This window comes from Bufo bufo, chromosome 5 (assembly GCF_905171765.1).
Source record: "Bufo bufo chromosome 5, aBufBuf1.1, whole genome shotgun sequence".
Lineage (NCBI taxonomy): Eukaryota > Metazoa > Chordata > Amphibia > Anura > Bufonidae > Bufo > Bufo bufo.
Window position 1 is genome coordinate 508,601,871 of NC_053393.1, and position 24,784 is coordinate 508,626,654.

The 24,784-nt window shown below is 42.8% G+C and overlaps 1 protein-coding gene across 1 annotated transcript in view; it reads right to left on the reverse strand.

The window, feature by feature from the left end:
- GPR158 (G protein-coupled receptor 158) overlaps window positions 1-18,971 on the reverse strand; it is a 409,668-nt gene extending 390,697 nt beyond the window's left edge. The window contains exon 1 of the mRNA XM_040434051.1: window positions 18,097-18,971. Within this exon, the coding sequence (XP_040289985.1) occupies window positions 18,097-18,971 (875 nt within the window). The remainder of the gene's footprint in view (window positions 1-18,096) is intronic.
- Between the last annotated feature and the right edge of the window lie 5,813 nt (window positions 18,972-24,784).

Here is a 24,784-nt window from a genome sequence, read left to right on the forward strand (position 1 = left end):
TGTCCGTACCTTGTGCAGAATAGACATTTATACCAGCCTCAACCATCCATTCTTGTACTCAAGTGCACGTATTCTTAGTTTTATTTTGTTATATGTCCCAATATTTTGGGGGATACCCCAATTTAAAAATAAAAAAATAACACAAATCATTGTTGGCTACCTATTCCTCCTTCACCGCCGCTTCCACCTACCCCGCCACGTTAACCTACACCGCCACATCCACCCATCCATCGCCTCCTCAACCTCCTACTCCTAGATCCAGATTGTTATTTAAAAATTTTCTGTATTTTATGTTATTTTAAGTCATTTCCCTATCCACATTTGTTTGCAGAACAGTTGTCATGCTCTTAAGCACATTTTGATGCCTTTTGCAGCCTTCTAGCCCTTTCCAGGACTATTTTAGAGCCATTTTAGTGCCCAAAAGTTCGGGTCCCCATTGACCTCAATGGGGTTCGGGGTCAAGTTCGGGTCCCGAACCCGAACTTTTTTTTCAAGTTCGGCCGAACCTGCCGAACCCGAATTTCCAGGTGTCCACTCAACTCTACACTCTAGGCCATAAGGAATATCACAGGAATTCCAAACCTAAATCTCCCTATGTAAAATGTGCGATGAAGCATGTGAAAAAAGTCAGCAAAGTGAGTATAATAAGGAGAGAATTGTGCCATCGTTCTGTACACTCGTCAATTACAAGAGATGTATACATACAATGTACAGGTGTATATACAGGGAGTGCAGAATTATTAGGCAAGTTGTATTTTTGAGGATTAATTTTATTATTGAACAACAACCATGTTCTCAATGAACCCAAAAAACTCATTAATATCAAAGCTGAATATTTTTGGAAGTAGTTTTTAGTTTGTTTTTAGTTTTAGCTATTTTAGGGGGATATCTGTGTGTGCAGGTGACTATTACTGTGCATAATTATTAGGCAACTTAACAAAAAACAAATATATACCCATTTCAATTATTTATTTTTACCAGTGAAACCAATATAACATCTCAACATTCACAAATATACATTTCTGACATTCAAAAACAAAACAAAAACAAATCAGTGACCAATATAGCCACCTTTCTTTGCAAGGACACTCAAAAGCCTGCCATCCATGGATTCTGTCAGTGTTTTGATCTGTTCACCATCAACATTGCGTGCAGCAGCAACCACAGCCTCCCAGACACTGTTCAGAGAGGTGTACTGTTTTCCCTCCTTGTAAATCTCACATTTGATGATGGACCACAGGTTTTCAATGGGGTTCAGATCAGGTGAACAAGGAGGCCATGTCATTAGATTTTCTTCTTTTATACCCTTTCTTGCCAGCCACGCTGTGGAGTACTTGGACGCGTGTGATGGAGCATTGTCCTGCATGAAAATCATGTTTTTCTTGAAGGATGCAGACTTCTTCCTGTACCACTGCTTGAAGAAGGTGTCTTCCAGAAACTGTCAGTAGGACTGGGAGTTGAGCTTGACTCCATCCTCAACCCGAAAAGGCCCCACAAGCTCATCTTTGATGATACCAGCCCAAACTAGTACTCCACCTCCACCTTGCTGGCGTCTGAGTCGGACTGGAGCTCTCTGCCCTTTACCAATCCAGCCACGGGCCCATCCATCTGGCCCATCAAGACTCACTCTCATTTCATCAGTCCATAAAACCTTAGAAAAATCAGTCTTGAGATATTTCTTGGCCCAGTCTTGACGTTTCAGCTTGTGTGTCTTGTTCAGTGGTGGTCGTCTTTCAGCCTTTCTTACCTTGGCCATGTCTCTGAGTATTGCACACCTTGTGCTTTTGGGCACTCCAGTGATGTTGCAGCTCTGAAATATGGCCAAACTGGTGGCAAGTGGCATCTTGGCAGCTGCACGCTTGACTTTTCTCAGTTCATGGGCAGTTATTTTGCGCCTTGGTTTTTCCACACGCTTCTTGCGATCCTGTTGACTATTTTGAATGAAACGCTTGATTGTTCGATGATCACGCTTCAGAAGCTTTGCAATTTTAAGAGTGCTGCATCCCTCTGCAAGATATCTCACTATTTTTGACTTTTCTGCGCCTGTCAAGTCCTTCTTTTGACCCATTTTGCCAAAGGAAAGGAAGTTGCCTAATAATTATGCACACCTAATATAGGGTGTTAATGTCATTAGACCACACCCCTTCTCATTACAGAGATGCACATAACCTAATATGCTTAATTGGTAGTAGGCTTTCGAGCCTATACAGCTTGGAGTAAGACAACATGCATAAAGAGGATGATGTGGTCAAAATACTAATTTGCCTAATAATTCTGCACGCAGTGTACATCTCAGACCTTACAATTAGAGGTGAGCAAATCACTCAGAATTCGTACCTGGTTCGAATAAGCTGAATCACTCATTCAATTTGATTAGGGTCTAAATAAATTCCACCCGAATCGTAAGCGCTCATATCGCCTGAAAAAGTCTCTCTCTGTCTCTTTTTGTATTTCTCTCACTCCTGTCCTCGATTTTCCTGAATCGAATCACACACAAATTAAAATTTGTTAGAATTATAAATTTTGGAAACATTTTAGTCGAATTTCTGAATTGTAGAATCAATTTTTGCTTATCACATGATCGACCTGCCGCTCCTTCAGGACGGTGGAACAGGTCCTCTGTGCTTGTGATCGTGGGAGTCTCAGAGGTCAGCCCCTGTAAGATAAGTAATGCTGTGATAATTAGAGATGAGCGAAGTTTTCAAAAATTTGATTCGGCTGCTTCGACGAATTTCAGCAAGAATGGTTATGCAATGACACCACGGTCACCACGTCATCACACTGGGCGGTACTGATGACATCATCACTGATGATGTCATTGCTCCTATCCAGCGTGATAATGTGGGGACGTCACACATCAGTGCAAGTGAGAATTGGCGCGTTTTCTTCAATCAAGATGGACGCAATGGCCTCTTCATGCCCAAATGGATGAGGTGAGCATGTTTTGATTTTTTTTGTACTGCCATGTCAGGAAAAATTGATTAGTTACCACAAATCGCAAGGAAATTCGGCTTCACAGTGAATCAAATTTTTTCAGAAAATTGGATCGAATTCCACTTCGTTAGCTTCGATTCGCTCAACGCTAGTGATAAAACTCATGATAGAGTGAGGACAACGCTTCTGTCCACTTTATAAATCTGCTTATACAATTCCATATATACTATGTTCAGCTGCATCTAAAATGGATAAGGTGAGTATGTGCTTTTTTTAACACCTGATTAACCCCTGAAAGGCCTGATGCAGCGATCAGTGTTGAACGCAACATCCGAGGGGTTTAAGGAAGGGGTGCGGCTCGATCGCCATTCCCTGTCATTGTGCCTGCTACATACAAAGAAATGTGATTCAAATAGAATTTCTTGTTAAGCAGCTGAATCGAATTCTTGAAAACTTCGCTCATCACTAGTTCTGACATTTTCAGAAGTGGAAATATGGCTTTAGGACATGACTACTAGTGTTGATCACGAATATTCGAATTTCGAATTTTTATTGCGAATATAGGTACTTCGAAAATTTGCGAATATTTCGAATATAGTTATATATATTCGTAAATTCGAATATTCAATTTTTTTTTTATCACTACACATGATCCCTCCCTGCTTCTAGCTTGTGGGCCAATGAGAAAGCTGCAGTATATTTGCCTTTAGGAGTAGTGTCGTTTGCGAATTTTCGTAATGCGAATTTTTGTAATGCGCCTTTTTATTGCGGATTTTTCAACTTACAACTATTAGACAAAGAAGATTATAGCACTATATTAGCTAAATTGCTCTACATTTGTTTTTTTTTTTCGAATATTCACTATATTGCTATAACTTCGTTTTTTCGAATATTCGTAATATTCTAAAACAAGAATATATAGCAATATAGCGAATATTCTAAAATAACGAATATAGACAAATTTAGCTAATATAGTGCTATAATCTTCTTTGTCTAATAGTTGTTATTTTTTTCTCATCTGAAGTTAAGATTGGAAAAAAATTGCAACTATAAAAAAAAAGATTATAGCACTATATTAGCTAAATTGCTCTATATTAGTTTTTTTTTCGAATATTCGCTATATTGCTATAAATTCTTGTTTTAAAATATTACGAATATTCGAAAAAACAAAGTTATAGCAATATAGCGAATATTCAAAAAAAACAAATATAGAGAAATTTTGCTAATATAGTGCTATAATCTTCTTTGTCTAATAGTTTTAAGCTGAAAATTTCGCAATAAAAATTTGCATTATGAAAATTCGCATATTACCCGATCATTACCTTGACGATTTTTCGAGTAAAAAAAAATTCCAGAGCATCTATTCTTATGACTCTGTGCATTCTGTTCCTCTATTATTTCTCTTATAAGTTATGAATGAATTACTAGCAGTTTGCATTGAAGGTCCAGATGGGTGTTGCCAGCTGTAGATGTCTCTCTGCGTAGTCTGATATTATCCAATTAGTGCTGCCAGTGTCAGACTGTGCAGGGACACCCCTCCTAACTGGTAACACCCAGCTGGATCTTCATTGCAAAAAGCCAGCAATTCATTCATAACTTTTAGCAGGAATAATAAAGGAATGGCATGTCATAGAATCATCGGAATAGATGCTCCAGAATTGAATTGTTATTACATGGGGAATGCAAGTAATTTTTAAAACAGACTTGTCAGGGGAGGGGAGAGGTCCTTTTTAAAGTAAAGTTTGACTTTCTAATAAGCATTTTGAATTAAAGGGGATGTCCAAGTTAATTAAAAATTTCAAACAGCCCCTACACTTGCTTAAAAAAACAAGAAAAAAAAAATCAACATTCTCTGTAGTGATGGTCTATACCTGGATAAGTCATGTGATTGCTGCAGCCAATCACTGTCCTCAGCTGTAGACTGCTGAGGACAGTGATTGGCTGCAGCAGTTATGTACTGTCTCACAACATGTCAACATGGCAGAAGTACCGGACCAGCGCTGCAGAGTACAGTGTTTGTGATCTGACCATCATCTGTTGACTGTTGGCTCCGGTTTACAATAGTCTATAGTCAGCTAAAGAGCCTCCAGGGGCAGACTGCCATAAATCAATCCGATGCTCTGTAGTTGGTAGGGATTCTTCCGTGCCATTTCATGCCCTATTACACTGCCTGATGCACAAGGTGACGATTGGAAATGAAACATTAGTTCCCAATCTCTGCCTCGTCATTGAGCTGAGGTGAAAGCTGTGTTCATATACAGCAATCACCCCCTCTATATGGGGATGAACAACCACTACTGTGATCACTCCTTCCCATTCAGACGCAATGTTTGCCGTTGGTAGATCCCTGTTCACGCAGCATGATGTTCTGCCCACAAATGAGGATTTTAGATGCCACGAGAAATATGTGATCATTTGCTGGTTTGTCCGGTGATCATTGGCACCTTTGGGTTGTCAGGGTTCAGAGCTAAACACAAACATATCCCCATTTAACCCCTCCAGCCCCCCTGACGTTAGCATCGATGCTCTCCCTTGCCCTGCACTGTACCGGGCAGGTCAAGGGCTTTTTTTGTATATATTATTACACTGCTAGGCAGAGGCTTCCGCCTAGCAGTGTTCCCGGCTCTGATGGGCAGGCTTTAGCCCTGCCTTAGTCGTTTTACAGGCTAGGGCAGCTCTAAAGCCCACCCATTAGTGCTGGTGATGTCACCGGGCTCACTGCTGGGCAGAAGCCTCTGCCTAGCTTTCCCCATGGAGCGACGGCAAGTCACCGGATCTCCAAAAATGCCTTTGTCCTGCAGGATTCAGCGCATGGCAAAGGAGAGCATCGGAGCACAAAATACAGTCAGGTCCATAAATATTGGGACATCGACACAATTCTAACATTTTTGGCTCTATACACCACCACAATGGATTTGAAATGAAAGGAACAAGATGTGCTTTAACTGCAGACTGTCAGCTTTGAGGGTATTTACATCCAAATCAGGTGAACGGTGTAGGAATTACAACAGTTTGCATATGTGCCTCCCACTTGTTAAGGGACCAAAAGTAATGGGACAATTGGCTTCTCAGTTGTTTTATGGCCAGGTGTGTGTTATTCCTTCATTATTAGTGATGAGCAGCAGGGGCCATATTCGATTTCGACGAAATTCGCGAATATTCGATAGAAAAATTTGTTTAATATTCGTCGAAATCGAATATTCGTCATTATTCTAGTTATCGCGATTATTATGCGATTTAAATAATCGCGTATTGCGATTTTAACTTAAGGCTACTTTCCTATTGGTTTGATATCTAGAATTAGCGAAGATGACGAATGTATTCGTCATATTCCTCAAAACGAAGATAACAAAGTATTCTACATCTTCGTTTTAGCTACCTATTCGTCAACTTCGCTAATTCTAGCAATCAAATAGGAAACTTGACTATAGAGACAGCTAAGTTTAATTCGCTATGCGATTATATTATTTTGCCTTTTTTTTTAAAAAAAATTTAATAATTAAATACTTGATTATTATAATGATTCTATTTATAAAAATAAAAAAAAGCAAAGTAATATAATCGCATAGCGAATTAAACACAGTTGTCTCTATAGTCAACCTTCCTAATTGATTGCTAGAATTAGCGAAGTTGACAAATAGGTAGCTAAAACGAAGATGTAGAATACTTTGTTATCTTCGTTTTGAGGAATATGACGAATATATTCGTCATATTCGCTAATTCTACCAAGCCAACCATAGTAAACCAGGTCCAAGTTGAAATAGCAATTCGATTAATTCAAGTTATAATAATCGAATTTCGATTTCAACTTAGCACTGCTATATTCCATATTAGGCTAGAATGAACGAATATGGAATATAGCAGTGCTAAGTTGAAATCGAAATTCGATTATTATAACTTGAATTATTCGAATTGCGATTTCAACGTAATTCTCAAATCCGACAGTACATTCTAGTATGGAGACGTTCCCATGGTGATGGGGACGCTCCATGAGCAAGGAAGTCGTCAGAAGCGGCAACGGGCACTGACTGGAGCAGCCAGGAAGCCAGGAATCCTAAGGACAGGTAAGAACTACTTTTGGGAAGTGGGAAATAAATAAATATAACAATAAAAAAAAAAACGAATATTCTAAATATCGAATTTATAGCGCTATATTCGAAATATTCGCGAATTATCGAAGTGCCGATATTCGCTAAAAAAATTCGATATTCGAATATTCGTGCTCAACACTACTCATTATCCCAATTACAATGAGCAGATAAAAGGTCCAGAGTTCATTTCAAGTCTGCTATTTGCATTTGGAATCTGTTGCTGTCAACTAAAAACAACAGTGGTGGATGACCGAAGAATTATTTTCTTGGTGAAGAAAAGACCCTTCACAACAGTTGGCCAGATCAAGAACACTCTCCAGGAGGTAGGTGTATGTGTGTCTAAGTCAATAATCAAGAGAAGAATTCAGAGTGAATACAGAGGGTTCACCACAAGAAGTAAACCATTGGTGAGCCTCAAAAACAGGAAGGCCAGATTAGAGTTTGCCAAACGACATCTAAAAAAGCCTTCACAGTTCTGGAACAACATCCTATGGACAGATGAGACCAAAATCAACTTGTACCAGAGTGATGGGAAGAGAAGAGTATGGAGAAGGAAAGGAACTGCTCATGATCCTAAGAATACCACCTCATCAGTGAAGCATGGTGGTGGTAGTGTCATGGCGTGGGCATGTATGGCTGCCAATGGAACTGGTTCTCTTGTATTTATTGATGATGTGACTGCTGACAAAAGCAGCAGGATGAATTCTGAAGTGTTTCAGGCAATATTATCTGCTCATATTCAGCCAAATGCTTCAGAACTCATTGGACGGCGCTTTACAGTGCAGATGGACAATGACCCAAAGCATACTGCAAAAGCAACCAAAGAGTTTTTTAAGGGAAAGAAGTGGAAGGTTATGCAATGGCCAAGTCAATCACCTGACCTAAATCCGATTGAGCATTTCACTTGCTGAAGACAAAACTGAAGGGAAAATGCCCCAAGAACAAGCAGGAACTGAAGACAGTTGCAGTAGAGGCCTGGCAGAGCATCACCAGGGATGAAACCCAGCGTCTGGTGATGTCTATGCCTTCCAGACTTCAGGCTGTAATTGACTGCAAAGGATTTGCAATCAAGTATTAAAAAGTGAAATTTTAAATTTATGATTATTATTCTGTCCCATTACTTTGGATTCCTTAACAAGTGGGAGGCACATATGCAAACTGTTGTAATTCCTACACCGTTCACCTGATTTGGATGTAAATACCCTCAAATTAAAGCTGACAGTCTGCAGTTAAAGCACATCTTGTTCGTTTCATTTCAATCAAATCCATTGTGGTGGTGTATAGAGCCAAAAATGTTAGAATTGTGTCGATGTCCCAATATTTATGGACCTGACTGTATATGGGAGACTGAGTAGGGGAAGAAAGGAATATGTCCTGGTTCTGCTCTGAACCCAGACAACCCCTTTAATCCTATGAACCCTTAATTCGTCATGAATTTCCTGATTCTAAAGGGCCCTTAGATATCTATACAAGTCATAACTGCACCTAGGCAAAAGTGTCAGGCCGGGTTCACATCACTGTTTAGTTTTCCGTTCTTCTAAACAGAAGAACAGAAAAAATTAATAAAATCAGATCCTGTATATTAAGCATCTGTTAAGCTCAGTTATGCACATTTAGCATCAATTTTAGCCATTTCCATCTGAGATCTGTTATTTTAGATGGAAAAAAAATACTTTGTGTAGGACTTTTTTTCTCCCATCTAAAATAACGGATCTCAGACAGAAATGGCTAAAATTGATGCAAAATGTGCATAACTAAACCTAAACGGTGATGTGAACCCGGCCTAACTTCTAAGTGCAGATGGACAGAAAGAATCTTTTCCTAATTTTATGCTAATAAAGATGTCTGACTGCACAATGTCGTGTTCTGCAACTTTCTACTGGACTTTTTGCTTCAGTGTCTCAGTATTTGCAAGATCTCTGTTTGTTGTCAGTGAATACAAACCCTCTTGTTTCCATCCAGACATTGAAAAATCTCTACAGACCTAATACAGACCTAATGCTTCTCACACCTGAGGGTTTGCTACAATTGCATCCAATCTGCTCAGTCATCTGCATGTCAAAAAGCCTGGACTTTAGGCTAGGTTCAACTGCATTCAGATGTTATGTTTGGTTGCACTGTTTCAAAGGCTTCCTTCAAATGTTTGTCTCAAATGTAAGCAATAATACATCTAAACTAAAGCCTGCCGCCCTTATGCAATGGGCTGAACATTTTTTAATGTAAAGTTATATTGAAGAGCATAGTTGACGACAACCAAAGACACTTGTAGATTTGGACATCGATTTGGCTATTGATAATTTACAGGCAAGTGAGAGGGAGAGGGATTTGTGCTGCTGATAGATTTAAAGGGGTTGTCCGTCCGTGGACCCGACAAACCCTGAGATCCTCCCCTGTCCCCCTGAACATAAAAAAAACCACTCACCTGTTTGCGGTCCCACCTCTGCTCAGCTCCCGGCCACTTCCAGTCTCTGTGGCCAATCACAGGCCTCAGTGGTCACAGTGGCCCGAACTGTACATCACTGAGGCCTGTAATTAGCCACATTGGTCAAGGGACCAAGACGCTACCTGGTACTGCAGAGACTGGAACTGGTTGGGAACAGAGCATCGGTGGGGACGCAGACAGGTAAGTGGATTGTTCAGAGGGAAAGGGGAGGGCCACAGGGGTTGTAAGCTCCAAGGCTGGACAACCCCTTTAACTCACAGAAGATTGTCTAGACTGGAAATACTTGTAGCAAACCCTCAGCTGTAAGAAACATGAGGTCTGTAGGGGTCGTCAGCCTCTGCAGGAACATAACACTTAATGTAGATAGATAGACAGACAGACATATAGATAGGCCCAAGGAATTTCTGTCTGACTCATTATATATACAGTACATATATATATTGTGGGGACTCGCTCTGGTAGACAGGATTAGCGGACGCAGTATAGAGGCAACAAGTTCTTTGGATCAAACAGTTCAGTGGTTTATTCACACTTTAGGCAAGTGACAAAACAAGCAGTCTTTTTAAAACAAAAAGTCACCTTGCGGTGTTGGTGGTAATTCACACCATGCGGCGATTCTGCCTCAAAGAGTCCTTGCTGATAGCAGCACCAACCTGTTTTCACGCCAAACAGGTAGCAAGCCTTCATCCAGACACAAGGCTCCCAGATCCCAACACAGAGACATGGCTTCTGAGCCCAGCTGCCTATTTAAGGACAGCCAGGTGCTGCCAAAAACCCGGAACGGCTTTTAAAATCCGGTCTGGTATTTAACCTCACCTGGCTGTAAATCAGCCCAGCAGCACATGCTGGGAGGAAAATACCTGTTTTCCCAGACCAAACCTCTCACTGTGTCACATACCCCCCTCCTTTGTTCAACCCTGAGGGGGTGAACACACGCCAGACAGTGTACCCGGGACAGGGCATCCGCGTTTCCCTGTAACCAGCCTGCCCTGTGTTCCACCGAAAACGTAAAGTTTTGTAGGGAGAGAAACCATCGGGTGACCCGGGCATTTCTGTCCTTGGCCTGATTCATCCACTTGAGAGGGGAGTGGTCAGGCCAGTCACCAGGCGGAATTTTCTCCCCAAAAAATAATAGCGGAGAGACCACGTCTCGGCTGGGGTGAGCTTATGGCTGAGGAAGACAACGAGATGCTCCTCCCCGTTGACTTCCTGAGACAGTACAGCACTGAGGTCTAATTTGGAGGCATCGGTCTGTACTATAAACTCCCTTTTGAAGTCGGGCGTCACCAAAACCGGGGACCCGCATAGGGCCAACTTCAAAGCGGAGAAAGCCTCTTCCGCCCGATCATCCTAGCGAACCTTCATTGACTTGTGTCCCTTCAAGAGTCCTGTCAAGGGTGCAGCTAGAATAGCAAAGTGGAGAACAAACCTCATGTAATAGCCCACCATTCCCAGGAATGACTTTACTTGTCTAGTGGTGACAGGTCGGGGCCAATTCCTTATTGCCTCTATTTTGTTTCCTTGGGGTTTGATGACTCAGCGCCCAATGACATACCCCAGGTTCTTAGTCTCTTTTAACCCTATTGCGCATTTTTTTGGGTTAGCGGTTAGGCCAGCTTTCCGAAGAGAGTCCACTACAGCCTGCACTTTGGGTAAGTGACTTTCCCAGTCAGTACTGTGGATGACAATATTGTCCAGGTAAGCCGAAGCGTACCGACGATGTGGACGAAACACAATGTCCATTAGTCGCTGAAAAGTGGCAGGGGCGCCATGCAGACCAAAGGGTAAGACCTTATATTATTACAGCCCCTCAGGCGTGATGAAGGCAGTTTTCTCTTTGGCAGCCTCCGTTAGGTGCACCTGCCAGTACCCTTTCGTGAGGTCCAAAACAGAAAAAAACCGGGCTTGTCCTAACCTCTCAATGAGCTCATCCACCTGGGGCATGGGATACACATCGAATTTGGAAACCTCGTTAAGTTTTCGAAAGTCATTACAAAACAGCAACGTCCCATCCGGCTTGGGTATCAATACTATAGGACTGACCCACTCACTTTTTGACTCCTCAATGACGTCTAGCTGCAACATTAGCTGCATCTCCTCCGATATGGCTTGTCGTCGAGCCTCAGGCGCCTGGCATGGTTTTAATCAGACTTTTGCCTGAGGCTCAGTGACAATGTCATGCTGGATTATGGAAGTGCGTCCAAGGAGGTCCGAGAACACATCCGTGTTCCAACTAACAAACTCCCTGGTCTCCTGAGTCTGTTTAGAGGAGAGGCTGTCAGCAATTTTTACTGCGGCAGCTGCCTCTCTTGCATCAGACAGAGGGGCCAGTACCTCTTTTCCTAGAAAACCCATCCGCGGGCTGTCTTCTGTACAGGTTTCACTATCTTTCCACAGTTTGAGTATGGTAAATTCACATGGTAAAACTGCTCTGGCTTTCGCCGCCTTGTCTCGTGTACCTTGTAGTTTACATCTCAAATTTTCTCGAGTACCTCGTAGGGCCCCTGCCACCTAGCCAGGAACTTACTGTCCACGGTCGGCACCAGAACCAAAACCCGATCACCCGGGTTAAAGATCCGGACCCGATCCTGCCGATTATAGACCCGACTCTGGGCTCGCTGAGCTGCCTTTATATGCTCCCTAACAAGAGGCAACACTGTCTCTATCTGATCTTGCATCTGGGTAATGTACTCAATGACACTTTTATGTGGAGTGAGTTGTTGTTCCCACGCCTCTTTGGCGACGTCCAAGAGACCGCAAGGGTGTCTTCCATATAGCAGTTCGAAGGGTGAGAACCCAGTAGAGGCCTGGGGTACCTCTCGCACTGCGAACATGAGATAGGGCAGAAGGAGGTCCCAGTCCTTCCCATCTTTAGACACTACATTTTTCAAAATATTTTTTAATGTTTGGTTAAACCGTTCTACCAGACCATCCGTTTGCGGATGGTAAACGGACATCCGTAGTTGTTTTATGTGCAGCAACTTACAGAGTTCCCTCATCACCTTGGACATAAAAGAGGTCCCTTGGTCGGTCAGAACCTCTTTAGGTAGTCCTACTTGGGAAAACATCTCCATTAACTCCTTAGCTATGAGTTTGGCTGAGGTATGTCGTAGTGGCACGCCTCCGGGTACCGAGTGGCAAGGTCTAAAATGACTAAGATGTGTTGATGCCCTCTGATGGACTTCAGTACTTGGCCTATGAGGTCCATAGCTATTCGGTGAAACGGTACTTTGATAATCGGGAGAGTTACTAGGGGACTACGGAAATGTGGCTGGGGGCTAGTTATCTGTCAGGTCGGGCAGTAAAACCACTGTAGAATATGATCCTGAGTTTTCTGCAGCCCCAGGTGACCCCCAAGTAGGTGTTGATGGGCTAGATCTAACACAAGCTTGCGATAAGCCTTGGGGACCACCAACTGTTCAATAGGCTCACACTGTAGTTGGTTTACCCGATACAACATATCTTGATGAACCAGAAAACGGGGAAACACTGACTCTGCCTCAGGTTGTTATGGTTCACCATTTCCCAGGCGCGGGATAGGGTTGGGCCCGACGTTGGGGGGGTACCAAAATTATCCCTGGAGACATTGAGGTCTGCCTATTCAGGACCCGGCGGCAAGTCCTCCATGCCTCTTACCATCACACTTAGTGGGATTGTCTCCCCCTCTTCCACCAAAGTGGCGGTCACCCCTACCGCTGGCCCTTCGGTCTCAGGTTCCCAGGGTTCTGGTTTCCCCCCTGAGCCAGGCCACTCTGCTAGGGTTACCTCTGTCTCATGGGTATCAGTCACTCCCATAGCAGGCCACAGTTCCAGGAAGCCCGGGAAGTCTCTCCCTATTATGAGTTCATAAAGTAGATTTGTGGTGTCAGCCACCTCGTGGGTCCATCTACCGGCCACTGTGGTTAGAGACACCAGCGCTGTTTAAGTCTCCGTGTATGCACATCACCCCGACTTTCCGGCCAGTATACTCAGTGGACCGCACCAGGGTAGCCCTTACTAAGGTCACCAGACTCCCTGAGTCCAGCAGAGCCTCCGCCGGAGTGTCTCCCACTTCCACCTAGGGGGGGCAGTGTGAGCCTCTAATCTTAACTCAGCATACCGCTGAAGCCTCTTACTACTGTGTTCAGTAGTCACACAGTGTCCACAAGTTACACTGGCAGCGCGCAGCCAGTTAGACACTAGTGTGGAATCACACAGTAGCATACAACCCTGGTCAGGTGACATCCTGACAGTGCACTTGAAACTAATATTGAAAGGCCAGTGGGCGCTGGAAGTTTTAACCATTTAGTTTAGTTAGTCACTTATTCAAGTATTAGCAGCAGTATCAATTAAAAGTTATGTTTTAGCTATTGGTAGGTACAGGATCAATAGGTGTAATCTAGCCCTAACAGGCATTAAAAGTAATAATTGTTGCACAATACACCTTATCCTTGTACTTAAAGGGAAAGTTTAGTTATTGAAGTCCCACTTCCACCTGGCCCAAGTGGTCTAGAGACTCTGGGGTACCTGTTGCACACAGCCTCCTAGCATATAGCGACTGACGGTAGGAATAGTTAGTGTCCATGGGCTCAACCCGATGGGGACACTCAGCTCTTACATGGCCAGCCTCCTGACACCGCCAGCAGACTATTGGAGCCAGGTACGCCATGGGTACATCCCAGGTGGGTTTTATCAGCTCAAATCTCCGGGCCTGGGGTGGAGATTTCCGGGGGAGATTCCTGGTGTGTAGCTTCATAGCGTTCCACCAGGTCCACCATCTCAAGGGCATTGCCAGGAGACACCTGACCGATCCAGTGCTGGAGAGGGTATGGCAAAGCCCTCCAGAACATATCGCCTAGCAGTCTATCCAGCATAGCCGGGGGATTCAGCACATCAGGCTGTAGCCACTTTTGCAAGTCATAATACTGGGTCCTCGCAGGCTCGGCCGGCTTAAACCCCCACTGATGTACCCGCTGGGCCAGGACCAACACATTCACCCCAGTCTTGCCAAAATCTCACCCTTTACTGTTTGGTAGTCGGCCGCTTGTTCGTCCGGCAAGTCTAAATACACCCACTGGGAATCGGATGCCAGAAATGGAGCAACGACCTCAGCCCACTGGTCACGGGATAGCTTTTCCCTGATGGCCACTTTCTCGTACATCGCCAGGTAGGTTTCGATCTCGTCTGCGGGGGTCATCTTAGGAATCGCGGCACGGACTGCTTTCCAGGCATCGTGGACGCTCGGGGTTGCTCCTGCTGTCTGCAAAGCCATCATGTGTTGTAGCAGCAACTGGTTAGTCTCCTGCTGCTGCTTATTAGCCTCACGTTGCTGCAGGTTTGTCTCTTGCTGCTGCAGATTAGCCTCCATGAGGGCCTTCACAACAGCCTCCATTTTGTCATGGGGCACTGGTTGTAATACAGCTGGTTTAATGTACGACATACAACCGTGCCTGAAAAATGCAGAAACCAAAAATATCGGCGTTCACGCCAGCCTCACTGCTCTTGCTCGCATCCTCCACCAATTTTGGGGACTCGCTCTTGTAGACAGGATTAGCAGATGCAGTATAGAGGCAACAACAAGTTCTTTGGAACAAACTGTTTAGTGTTTTATTCACACTTTAGGCAAGTGACAAAACAAGGAGTCATATTCAAACAAAAAAGTCACCTTGCGGTGTTGGTGGTAATTCACACCATGCGGCGATTCTGCCTCAAAGATTCCTTGCTGATAGCAGCACCAACCTGTTTTCACGCCAAACAGGCAGCAAGCCTTCATCCAGACACAAGGCTCCCAGATCCCAACATAGAGACATGGCTTCTGAGCCCAGCTGCCTATTTAAGGACAGCCAGGTGCTGCCAAAACCCAGACCGGCCTTTAAAATCCGGTCCGGTATTTGACCTCACCTGGCTGTAAAACAGCCCAGCAGCACACTGTGTCACAATATGTATGTATATATATATATATATATATATATATACACACACACACACACGCAAAGTCGCCAACTTTGCTCCTAAAGAACATTTACATGGAGGAATAATTTCTCTAATGGAAACGACAACAAACATTCATAATGATAATCAATACATCCTAATGAGACAAAACAAGAGATTTATCATTAGGGAGATTGATCGTGGAGACATAAAATGTGCACAATAACAAAGCCAGTCAACAGAATTGCCTTGAAAGGTAAACTTAACCTCTAATGAATAATAATAATTACTTTTTATCACGCATGCTCGGCCGAACACCATGTGTGCTCGAGTCAGCGTATTTAAATGTAATTTAGCATCTATTTCTGAAAATTTTGTACTAGGATTTGAAAGCCCAACCCCTTGTGCATAGGACCTTATCCACTCAGCTATAAAGCTGAATTCTAAACTGTGTCAGAAAAACCTCATAGAAGTTTCTGATGTAGTGAGTATTCCTATTCAGCAGAAGACTTTTTTTTATATTTCTGTGCAGGTTAACATGTAGCTCTATAGTGTAGTGGTTAAATTCCTTGCCTCTAATTTACAAGGTTGGGAGTTTGAATCCCAGCAGTAACCTATATATATCTGCTTTTAGCCATAATATATTTACATATATTATTATATATTTAGAATATATAATATATTATAATATATTATAATATATTATGGCTAAAAACATCAGTAATAGTTTCCCACATATTATGCTTTCATATATATCAGAAGTATGATTTTATATATATGATATATATGATGGTTAATACTTTTGGCACTTAGCACTTTTCAGATATATGATCTGTCTTCACTGTAATATAATCATGTATATTTGAGATTTATTGTTTTTATCAATGTTTTTGTGAAAATTGCTGTCTAATCATGTAATCACTTTTGTTAATCATGTATGCTATATAAGCACCTGATTTTGCACTTGTATTATGGTTTGACAAAGGTTCCATTGAGTGAGCTGAAACGTTGCTGTCTACACATGGGTGAATAAAATACCCTTTTTTTCACGGATATCTGTGTGCTGCCTTGGCCTTTCCTTACGTATATATATATATATATATACACTTTTTTTTTGTAATTACACATTTATTTTGTGCCATACATTTTTTTTACAATTACTAAAAAGAATATAAAATATATAAATGTAATCTCTATTTCTGAAATGTTTCTGCCAGGATTCTAACTCCCAACCTTGTACATTAGAGGCAAGGATGTTAACCACTACACTATAGAGCTACATGTTAACCTGCACAGAAATATAAAATAAGTCTTCTGCTGAATAGGAACACTCACTACATCAGAAACTTCTATGAAGTTTTTCTGATACAGTTCAGCATTCAGCTTTATAGCTGAGTGTATACGGTCCTTGCCTCTAATGTACAATGTTGGGAGTTCAAACCCCAGCAGAAACTTTTCAGAAATTAGATTTAAATACACTGGGGTGTCCCCAAGCACTGACTCCATATATGCAGGGACTCCTAAGCTGAACTAGAGTCCCGACACCCTCCCCTCTACAGAGCAGGGGGTGACTGGGGTTCTCACATTGACTTCCATTGTGCTCGGTACCGAGCATCGTGAAGTGTTGCACACTAATAATAATCAAACGATACAATGTTGTGTCAACAAAGGGTTCACGTTAATCTCAGGCTTTATGGGTGTCCTTTCTAAAACGGTGGAAATAGCCACCCTCCTCTGCGCCCATGCCGCTCACTAAGAAGCTCTCTTCTGTAGTTAAGTGCAGTAATCCCCACTTTATTGGTTTATAGCATTTCACAAGTGCATAAAGTAGATCCCAGGTCAAGTAAAAAAAAAAATCTGTATTTTCATTGGCATAACTGTTTGTTGCTTGGCACTGCTCCTCAGTGCCAAGTCCCATGATCACACAGACTGGCACAGGTCCATGCTTAGCAGAAGGAGAGCAGCATCAATATATTATGGTGCTGTATGCACTTCCAACATATGATTAATAAATCATGGCAAGTCATATTGAGTTTACGCAGCAAATCTCACTCTGCTTCTTGCTCCTCCAGCACGCTAAGGGTGGAGAACATCTCTATGATTTGTGTGCTATATTTAGCAGGCTGTTGCTGGTGTGTATGTGTGTGTATAGTGTGTGTGTGTGTGTGTGTGTGTGTGTGTGTGTGTGCATCTGTGTGTGTCATTGTGTGCATCTCTGTGTGTGTGTGTAGATGTGTGTGTCCATCATTCTGGGTTGTGCCTGCCGTCAGGAACAGAAACAGTGTTCTTTGCAACTGGTAAAATTATGACTAGCGGCATACAGTCTTCTCTAATTACACAGTACCAACCTACCAGCCACCATTATCAAGCTCTGCTTTCCTACTGGAGGATATCTGTCTGAACAATAGATTCAATTTTAGGTTTCTACAATGTCCTGTGTAATTACCAAACTTAATTAGTCTGCAGTTGTTATTATGCAAATGCATGATTCACAGAACTCCTCTTATCAGATATGTACAAACAGCTGCAGAAGTGAATCACTGGTATCCTTATTAAACGCCTATTACCAAGGTAGAATCCTGGTGCAAGCTATCCCTAATGAGAAAATTGCCAATTACACAGACCCCCCCTCTCCTCCCGCATGTCTCCTGTGGATAGCCTCATGGCATAGCAGAACAAGAAGACAACCTCTACCTCCTTTATAAAATGTCTTCCTACCTGAATTCTCGAACGAGATTTGGCTTAAGCCCATAAAATGCAGCAGAGAGAGAAAGGAGCCAGTTGGGTTTGTATTTCCCATGGTCGCATTCTAGAAAAGGCGAGGACCACTTGATGTGACTCTTGTCGGTAAGGTAGCTGGAACCCTTCTTCCAGCTGTCCTCTAAAGTTTTAGCACCGTTTAAAAATCTCTTGTGCTGGTGAGGCCTCCACTTTTGCTTGAACGCATGGAACCAGTCGGTTTCCTGGGTAGCATTGGCCAGACGGTGAGCTGAAGAAGATAGATCTTGGAGATGGATCTTGTCTTCTTCTCGAGATGCCTGCAAAAACACCTGAGGGATATGGGACAGTGGGTCCACATTAAAAGTGATGGCAGACCGAAGAATTCTAGGTTCCCCTTCTAAGATACTCCTTAGAAGAGCACTGTACCACTCCAGGTCCCTGTGCGAGGTGTGGTCTCTAGATTTATTGCTTTGTAACATCATGTTTAAAAAGTTGGAGGAATGAACAAGTAATTCCAAAGAACTGTGCAAAGACTGGTGAGTAGTTGTGGGAGAAACCCCTGATAGACTACTCAGTTCGTACCTCTTGGAACAGTTGGCTCGCCTGAGTTCATTAGAATTCCCTGTATATAGGAAAGAAGCCACATGCTTTGGCAAGTCTTCAGCCAGATTTTGGGCAAGGACACTGCTATCCGTGGTCCTAAACCACATGGCAGGATGGTCCTGGCTTCTAGGCTGGTTGTAGATGGGTTGCTTATCCCTGGTTATCTTGTGCTCCTCTTGATGAGCCATATGCCCTTCCAAGTCTAGGCTAGATGCCGTTAGCAGACAGATATGGGCAAGGAAGGCTGAAAGAATCCCAATATAAGCCATGATCATGAGGGATCTGCAAAATCCAAAGGAGCTTAATCAGTTGCAGGTCTCAGAATGTCACATCCTGTACCATAGTGCTGCATCGAAGCCAAATGGTATCACCTGTGGTCAACAAGAACAAAAAAAAAAAGCAGTAAAGAAGAAGAAGATCCTTTCTATCCTGTCTCCCACAGCAGGTTTCCAGTAGGAATTACGCAGACAACTGCCTTGATCTGAGCAGGTTACATCCCATCTAGCACAGAAGCTATAGTTAGACTGCTTACGTCTGTATCCTCATCCTCGACTGTGGTCTTCAGAGAGGAAAGAGAACACAAATTCCCAGGGACTTCACCCTCTAATATCTTCATCTCAAGGGGAAGGCTGCACTGCCACCTCCACTGTGCACATCAAAGCAATGAGGCACATTAAAGAACAATGCAAGGTTTGCTAATTGAGTACTTGGATGAGCTTAAGGAATACACTCCGCCTTCCTCTGCTTGTGAAAGGATTTAACTACACTTTGCCACAGCCAAACACGTTCAGCTCTCACCCCCTCCCACCCTACTCCTATAGGTATACTTTGCCTTTCTTGGGCTGTGGATGGGCAGTTGCAATGTCAATCATCGAACAGCCATTTGTAATGCAGGAAGAAAGGTGGAAGGAGCTGTCCAGTGCTGAACCTGAGCTGCTGCTTAGTGATCAGGAAAACACTGAGCCTTGCCTCCTCCTCCTCCATCTCCTCCTGTGAACACTGCTGTGGCTTCTGCTATTCTTATGTTTCCTGCATCTTCAATGCTGCTTCGTTGTTTGCAGGATTTGTCAGGGAGCAGGCATGTGTGTACTTCTCTGCATTGTGGACCTCAGCGGCTATACCGATTGCAGCATATTGTGGCATAATTAAGTGTTGACTTGTGGAACTGCATCGTTATTCCAAAGGTCAGGTGTCTGGTTTCTTGCTATCATATGTAATATTATAGGGTCATTGAGATTGTAAGCTCATAGGGATAGGCTTTCACCTGTTGTAATACTCTCAGATGGGCAGGTTTTCTCCTGTTATATTGCGATTATATGGGCAGGATCTCTCTTGTTGTATTGCGCTTTTATGGACAGGTTCTGTTGTACTACTCTCACAGTACTTAAGGTAGAATGTGGCACTCGTGTCCTATTGTTCGGGTGCTCTAGTTGTGGGGTCCCAACCCCGTATAACATCGAATAAAACAAACTTACAGTAGGCACTCCTAGTTTCGTTGAAAGTATTGTGTTGATTTTTGTTTGGTTTTCATATGCAAGGCAACTTGTCATACACATGTGACGTTTCGGTCCTATTTAGACCTTTTTCAAACACTAGTTGCCATGGGAAGAAGAGAGAAGAGAAAGATGGAATGAGGAAGGGGAAATATCACCATATGTTCTCCTGAGGAGGTTCTCTCCTGTTGTATAATGATTATATGGGCAGGATGTCTCCTGTTGTATAATGATTATATGGGCAGGTTCTCTCCTGTTGTATGATGATTATAGGGGCAGGTTCTCTCCTGTTGTATTAAGCTCATATGGGCAGGTTTTCTCCTGGTATGTTACGATTATATGGGCAGGATCTCTCCTGTTTTATAATGATTATATTGGCAGGATCTCTTCTGTTGTATTACAATTACATGGGCAGGTACTCTCCTGTTGTATTACACTTATATAGGCAGGTTCTGTCCTGTTTTATTACAATGATATGGGCAGGTTCTCTCCTGATTTATTGCTATTATATGAGTAGGTTCTCACATGTTATATTATGTTATGTTATGTTATATTATGATTTTATGGGCAGGTTCTCTCCTGTTGTATTAGAATAATATGGGCAGGTTCTCTCCTGTTGTATTACAATTACATAGGTAGGTTCTCACCTGTTATATTACGATTATATGGGCAGGTTCTCTCCTGTTTTATAATGATTATATTGGCAGGATCTCTCCTGTTGTATTACAATTATATGTGCAGGTTCTCTCCTGTTGTATTACAATTATATGTGCAGGTTCTCTCCTGCTGTATAATGATAATATGGGTAGGCTCTCTCCTTTTGTATTACCATTATATGGACAGGTTCTTTCCTGTTGTATTACCATTATATAGGTAGGTTCTCTCCTGTTGTAATACCATTATATGGGCAGGTTCTGTCTTGTTGTAGTCCGCTTATCTGGGCAAGTTCTGTCTTAAATTACTCTTATTTGGACAGGTTCTCTCATATTGTATTACACTTATATGGCAGGTTTTCTCCTGTTGTATTAAAATTATATGGTCAAGCTCTTTTTGTTGTGTTACACTTGGGCAGGCTGTCTCTTGTATCACCCTCCTGGGGGCCCCTCAGCACAGCTGATAGTAATGGTGAAGGTGGGAGCTGTTTGCTCTCTGCTCCACTATGCTGGTCAGTGGAACCAGGTGAGAATTTACTGTTATAATTATCTAGGCATAACTATTGTGAAAGGGGCACATATCTTGGCATATCTATTGTGAGGGTGCACATATCTTGGCAAATTTACTGTGAAGGGGGAAGATATCTTAACATATCTACTGTGAAGGGGGAACACATCTTGGCATATATACTGTGAAGGAGTCACATATCTTGGCATATCTACTGTGAAGGGGGAACACATCTTGGATATCTACTGTAAGGGGGGCACATATCTTTGCATATCAACTCTGAGGGGGCACATATCTTGGCATATCTATTGTGAGGGTGCACATATCTTGGCAAATTTACTGTGAAGGGGGAAGATATCTTAACATATCTACTGTGAAGGGGGAACACATCTTGGCATATATACTGTGAAGGACTCACATATCTTGGCATATCTACTGTGAAGGGGGAACACATCTTGGATATCTACTGTAAGGGGGGCACATATCTTTGCATATCAACTCTGAGGGGGCACATATCTTGGCATATCTACTGTGAGGGGGCACATATCTTGGCATATCAACTCTGAGGGGGCACATATCTTCGCATTTTGTAAGTAGCGGGTGCAATAAAAGAGAGCTGTGATAGCGCTGCTCGCCATCATTGTACCCCTTAGATGCCGCGTTCGTACATGATAGCGGCATCTGAGAGTAATAATACTGTGCAAAATTAACATTCCAAAAAAATAAATCATACTTACTGCCTCCATTTGCTCACGACAGGCTGGCCGCCGCCATCTTGCTTGAAGATCTTGCGTGAAATCTTGCGAGGCCCGAGATGACGTCATCACGCTGGCCAGCGTGGTGATGTCATACGTCACCACGCATGGGTCACCACGCATGGGATTTCAATCAACAGTTAAAACTGAATACTGTAAGTAAACCTGAGGGACAGAAACATTGGGTAGGTAAAAAAAAGTAGGCACATAAAGACTGATTCACATATATCCGTTCTGTAGCATGCTCTGTCTATTGTATTGGGAACATCTATAATACATGCAGTTTAATTGCCGCGGGCGATGTGCAAAATGCAACAAGGGGGCCTACTGAGAGGGCCTACATGAACCTGGAGCCTGGCGTGATTAGAGCGAAAGGATAAATTTATTGGGGAAAACTGTACAATGGAAAGGGGACTCTAGGACCCTGTTGGCCACCTCTAGCCTGGATACAAGATGAGATACGGTTGGGCATGGAGACATACACTGTCTGTATGGTATCCTGTGGCACATTTGCCCACAGATGTTACAGCTGGGCCTGTAGGCCCTGCATGTCGATGGCAGGACATCATGGGTGCTGTGACACCAAATTTACTTCTGCCAAGTGTGTAGAAATGGTCCAGCAGAGACAGGAATGTGTAATGAAGGTGCCACTTGTGTCTGGATGGTGGCCAACTAAACTGTAGGAGCGGCCTGTGCTCGTCAGAGGATCAAATGGTCCTCTCTATTGTCGTCTGTGCCACCTGGAGCCTGTTCACCATGAGTAACCACTGCTCCAAACCCCTCCTAACAGCTGGTTCAGAATGCCATAGATGACAGGTAATTTGTCAAAATAACCATCCTGATTCTCACAGTGCAATGATTCACCCCCTTTCAGAGTCTGTCATGTCTTTGAGTGTATTGTAGAGGCATGTCTAGCACTAAAAGATCTCCCACACTGCCCAAAAGTAACCTCTGAGAGCATTTTTAGGACAGCGAGAGAGACTATTTTACTTTTTATTATGGCAAGTGTCTAATCCGGCAGCAATCCCACATTTTGGGTGTGTTATTATATTTTATTTGGTCAATGAGTGTACATTAAACAAAACAAAGAGCCAGAATTAAAGGGGGTGGCCACATTCTGGTTACTGATCATCAATTTGTCTGTAAGAGGATTACATGGCACTTACTAATATAGGCTTTGTTAATATTCTGTGCAAGACAGGCATCGGTCTATTACACAGACAGATGCAAAGTAAATGGAGGAGAAACAATGGCTACCGTAGTTGTTAGAGTAGTTTCCCTTTAAATCTGTAGATAAATACTACAGTGTTTCTTTTATCAGGTGTTCCAAACTCACAGAGATATACAGTGATCACCATATTTCACAGAAAAGCCATATGCAATGCAGATATGGTTGGATTCGAGCTTCTTTATCTAACAGCTTGTGATCTGTTTATTTTATAAAATCATTATACAAAAAGTAACCAATCAATATCAAACACATCATTCTATGGTAAAAACATTGCCAATCACAATGAAATGCTTAATTCAAAATGCACATATTTTAGCTACATATGAATATTTTTGTTATGTATGAACTCATTAATTATGTGAACATGATGGAAGTCAGCCCCTTATATGCTTGTCTGCTACCCATTAGCCACCATTATTAGAAACTGGTACAGACTGGCATATTCTGGCCTAATCTACTCTTTTGAAGGAGAAAATGTGAGCAAGTGACCTTCTCTGTTACAGATACCATGAACCTGGTTCATCAGAGACACTGTTTCTGGCCTGGATAGTAGGATTGCTATCCCCTTATTCAGTTCCAATAATTATCAGCAGCACATCCCTGATTACAAATGGATATGTGCTGCCTGATAGTTCTACACCTTTCATCCTGATGATCAGCGTTAGCATGTTTATCTGCTGAACGGTGGCCAATTATTGGAAACAAGTGTTCCTATGAACACTTTGACCTGAAAATCATCCAGTCTAAAAGGCTCCTAAGGTCGCTTTCACACAAGCGTATTGAAATCCGTCAGTATTCTGGCTCTGGAACATGCACAGATTCCTGATAATATACCATCAGTATTGTCATCCGGATTTTCATGTGTATTCTTTCCTCCCTACATGTTTGATTAACTCCATAAACTGTAATGTGCAGTTATTGGGAAACAAATACGCACAAAACTCGGACATGTTGCGGATTTCAAATTCTGCCAAAAATGGAACGCCTATGTGAATAGCCCTATTCATTGAATGAGTTGTATGGGTTCAGAGCTGAACCCAGACATATCCCTCTTTTCCCCCAGGCATCCCCTCTGAGATGAGCATTTTATGCTCCGATGCTCCCCCTTGCCCTGAACTGTATCGCACAGGACAAGTGCTTTTTTGTTTACATTTCTCACTGCTAGGCAGAAGCTTTCGCCTAGCAGTGTTCCTGGCGACATCACCAGCACTAAAGAGCGGACTTTAGCGCTGCCCTAGCCGAATGGGTGCACTCGAGTCAACTCTTCTTATGACGACATTGAAGTTGAGGCTTCTTCACCTTTTTTTAGGCCAACATTCCAGACTTTTGTAATGCACATCGCACGGTGCTTGCATAGACATCTGTGATCTCACTATTACGAAGCACATGAGCCACCTCCACTGCTGTGTTTGTCGCACAAGAACTGATAGACCTTATGATGA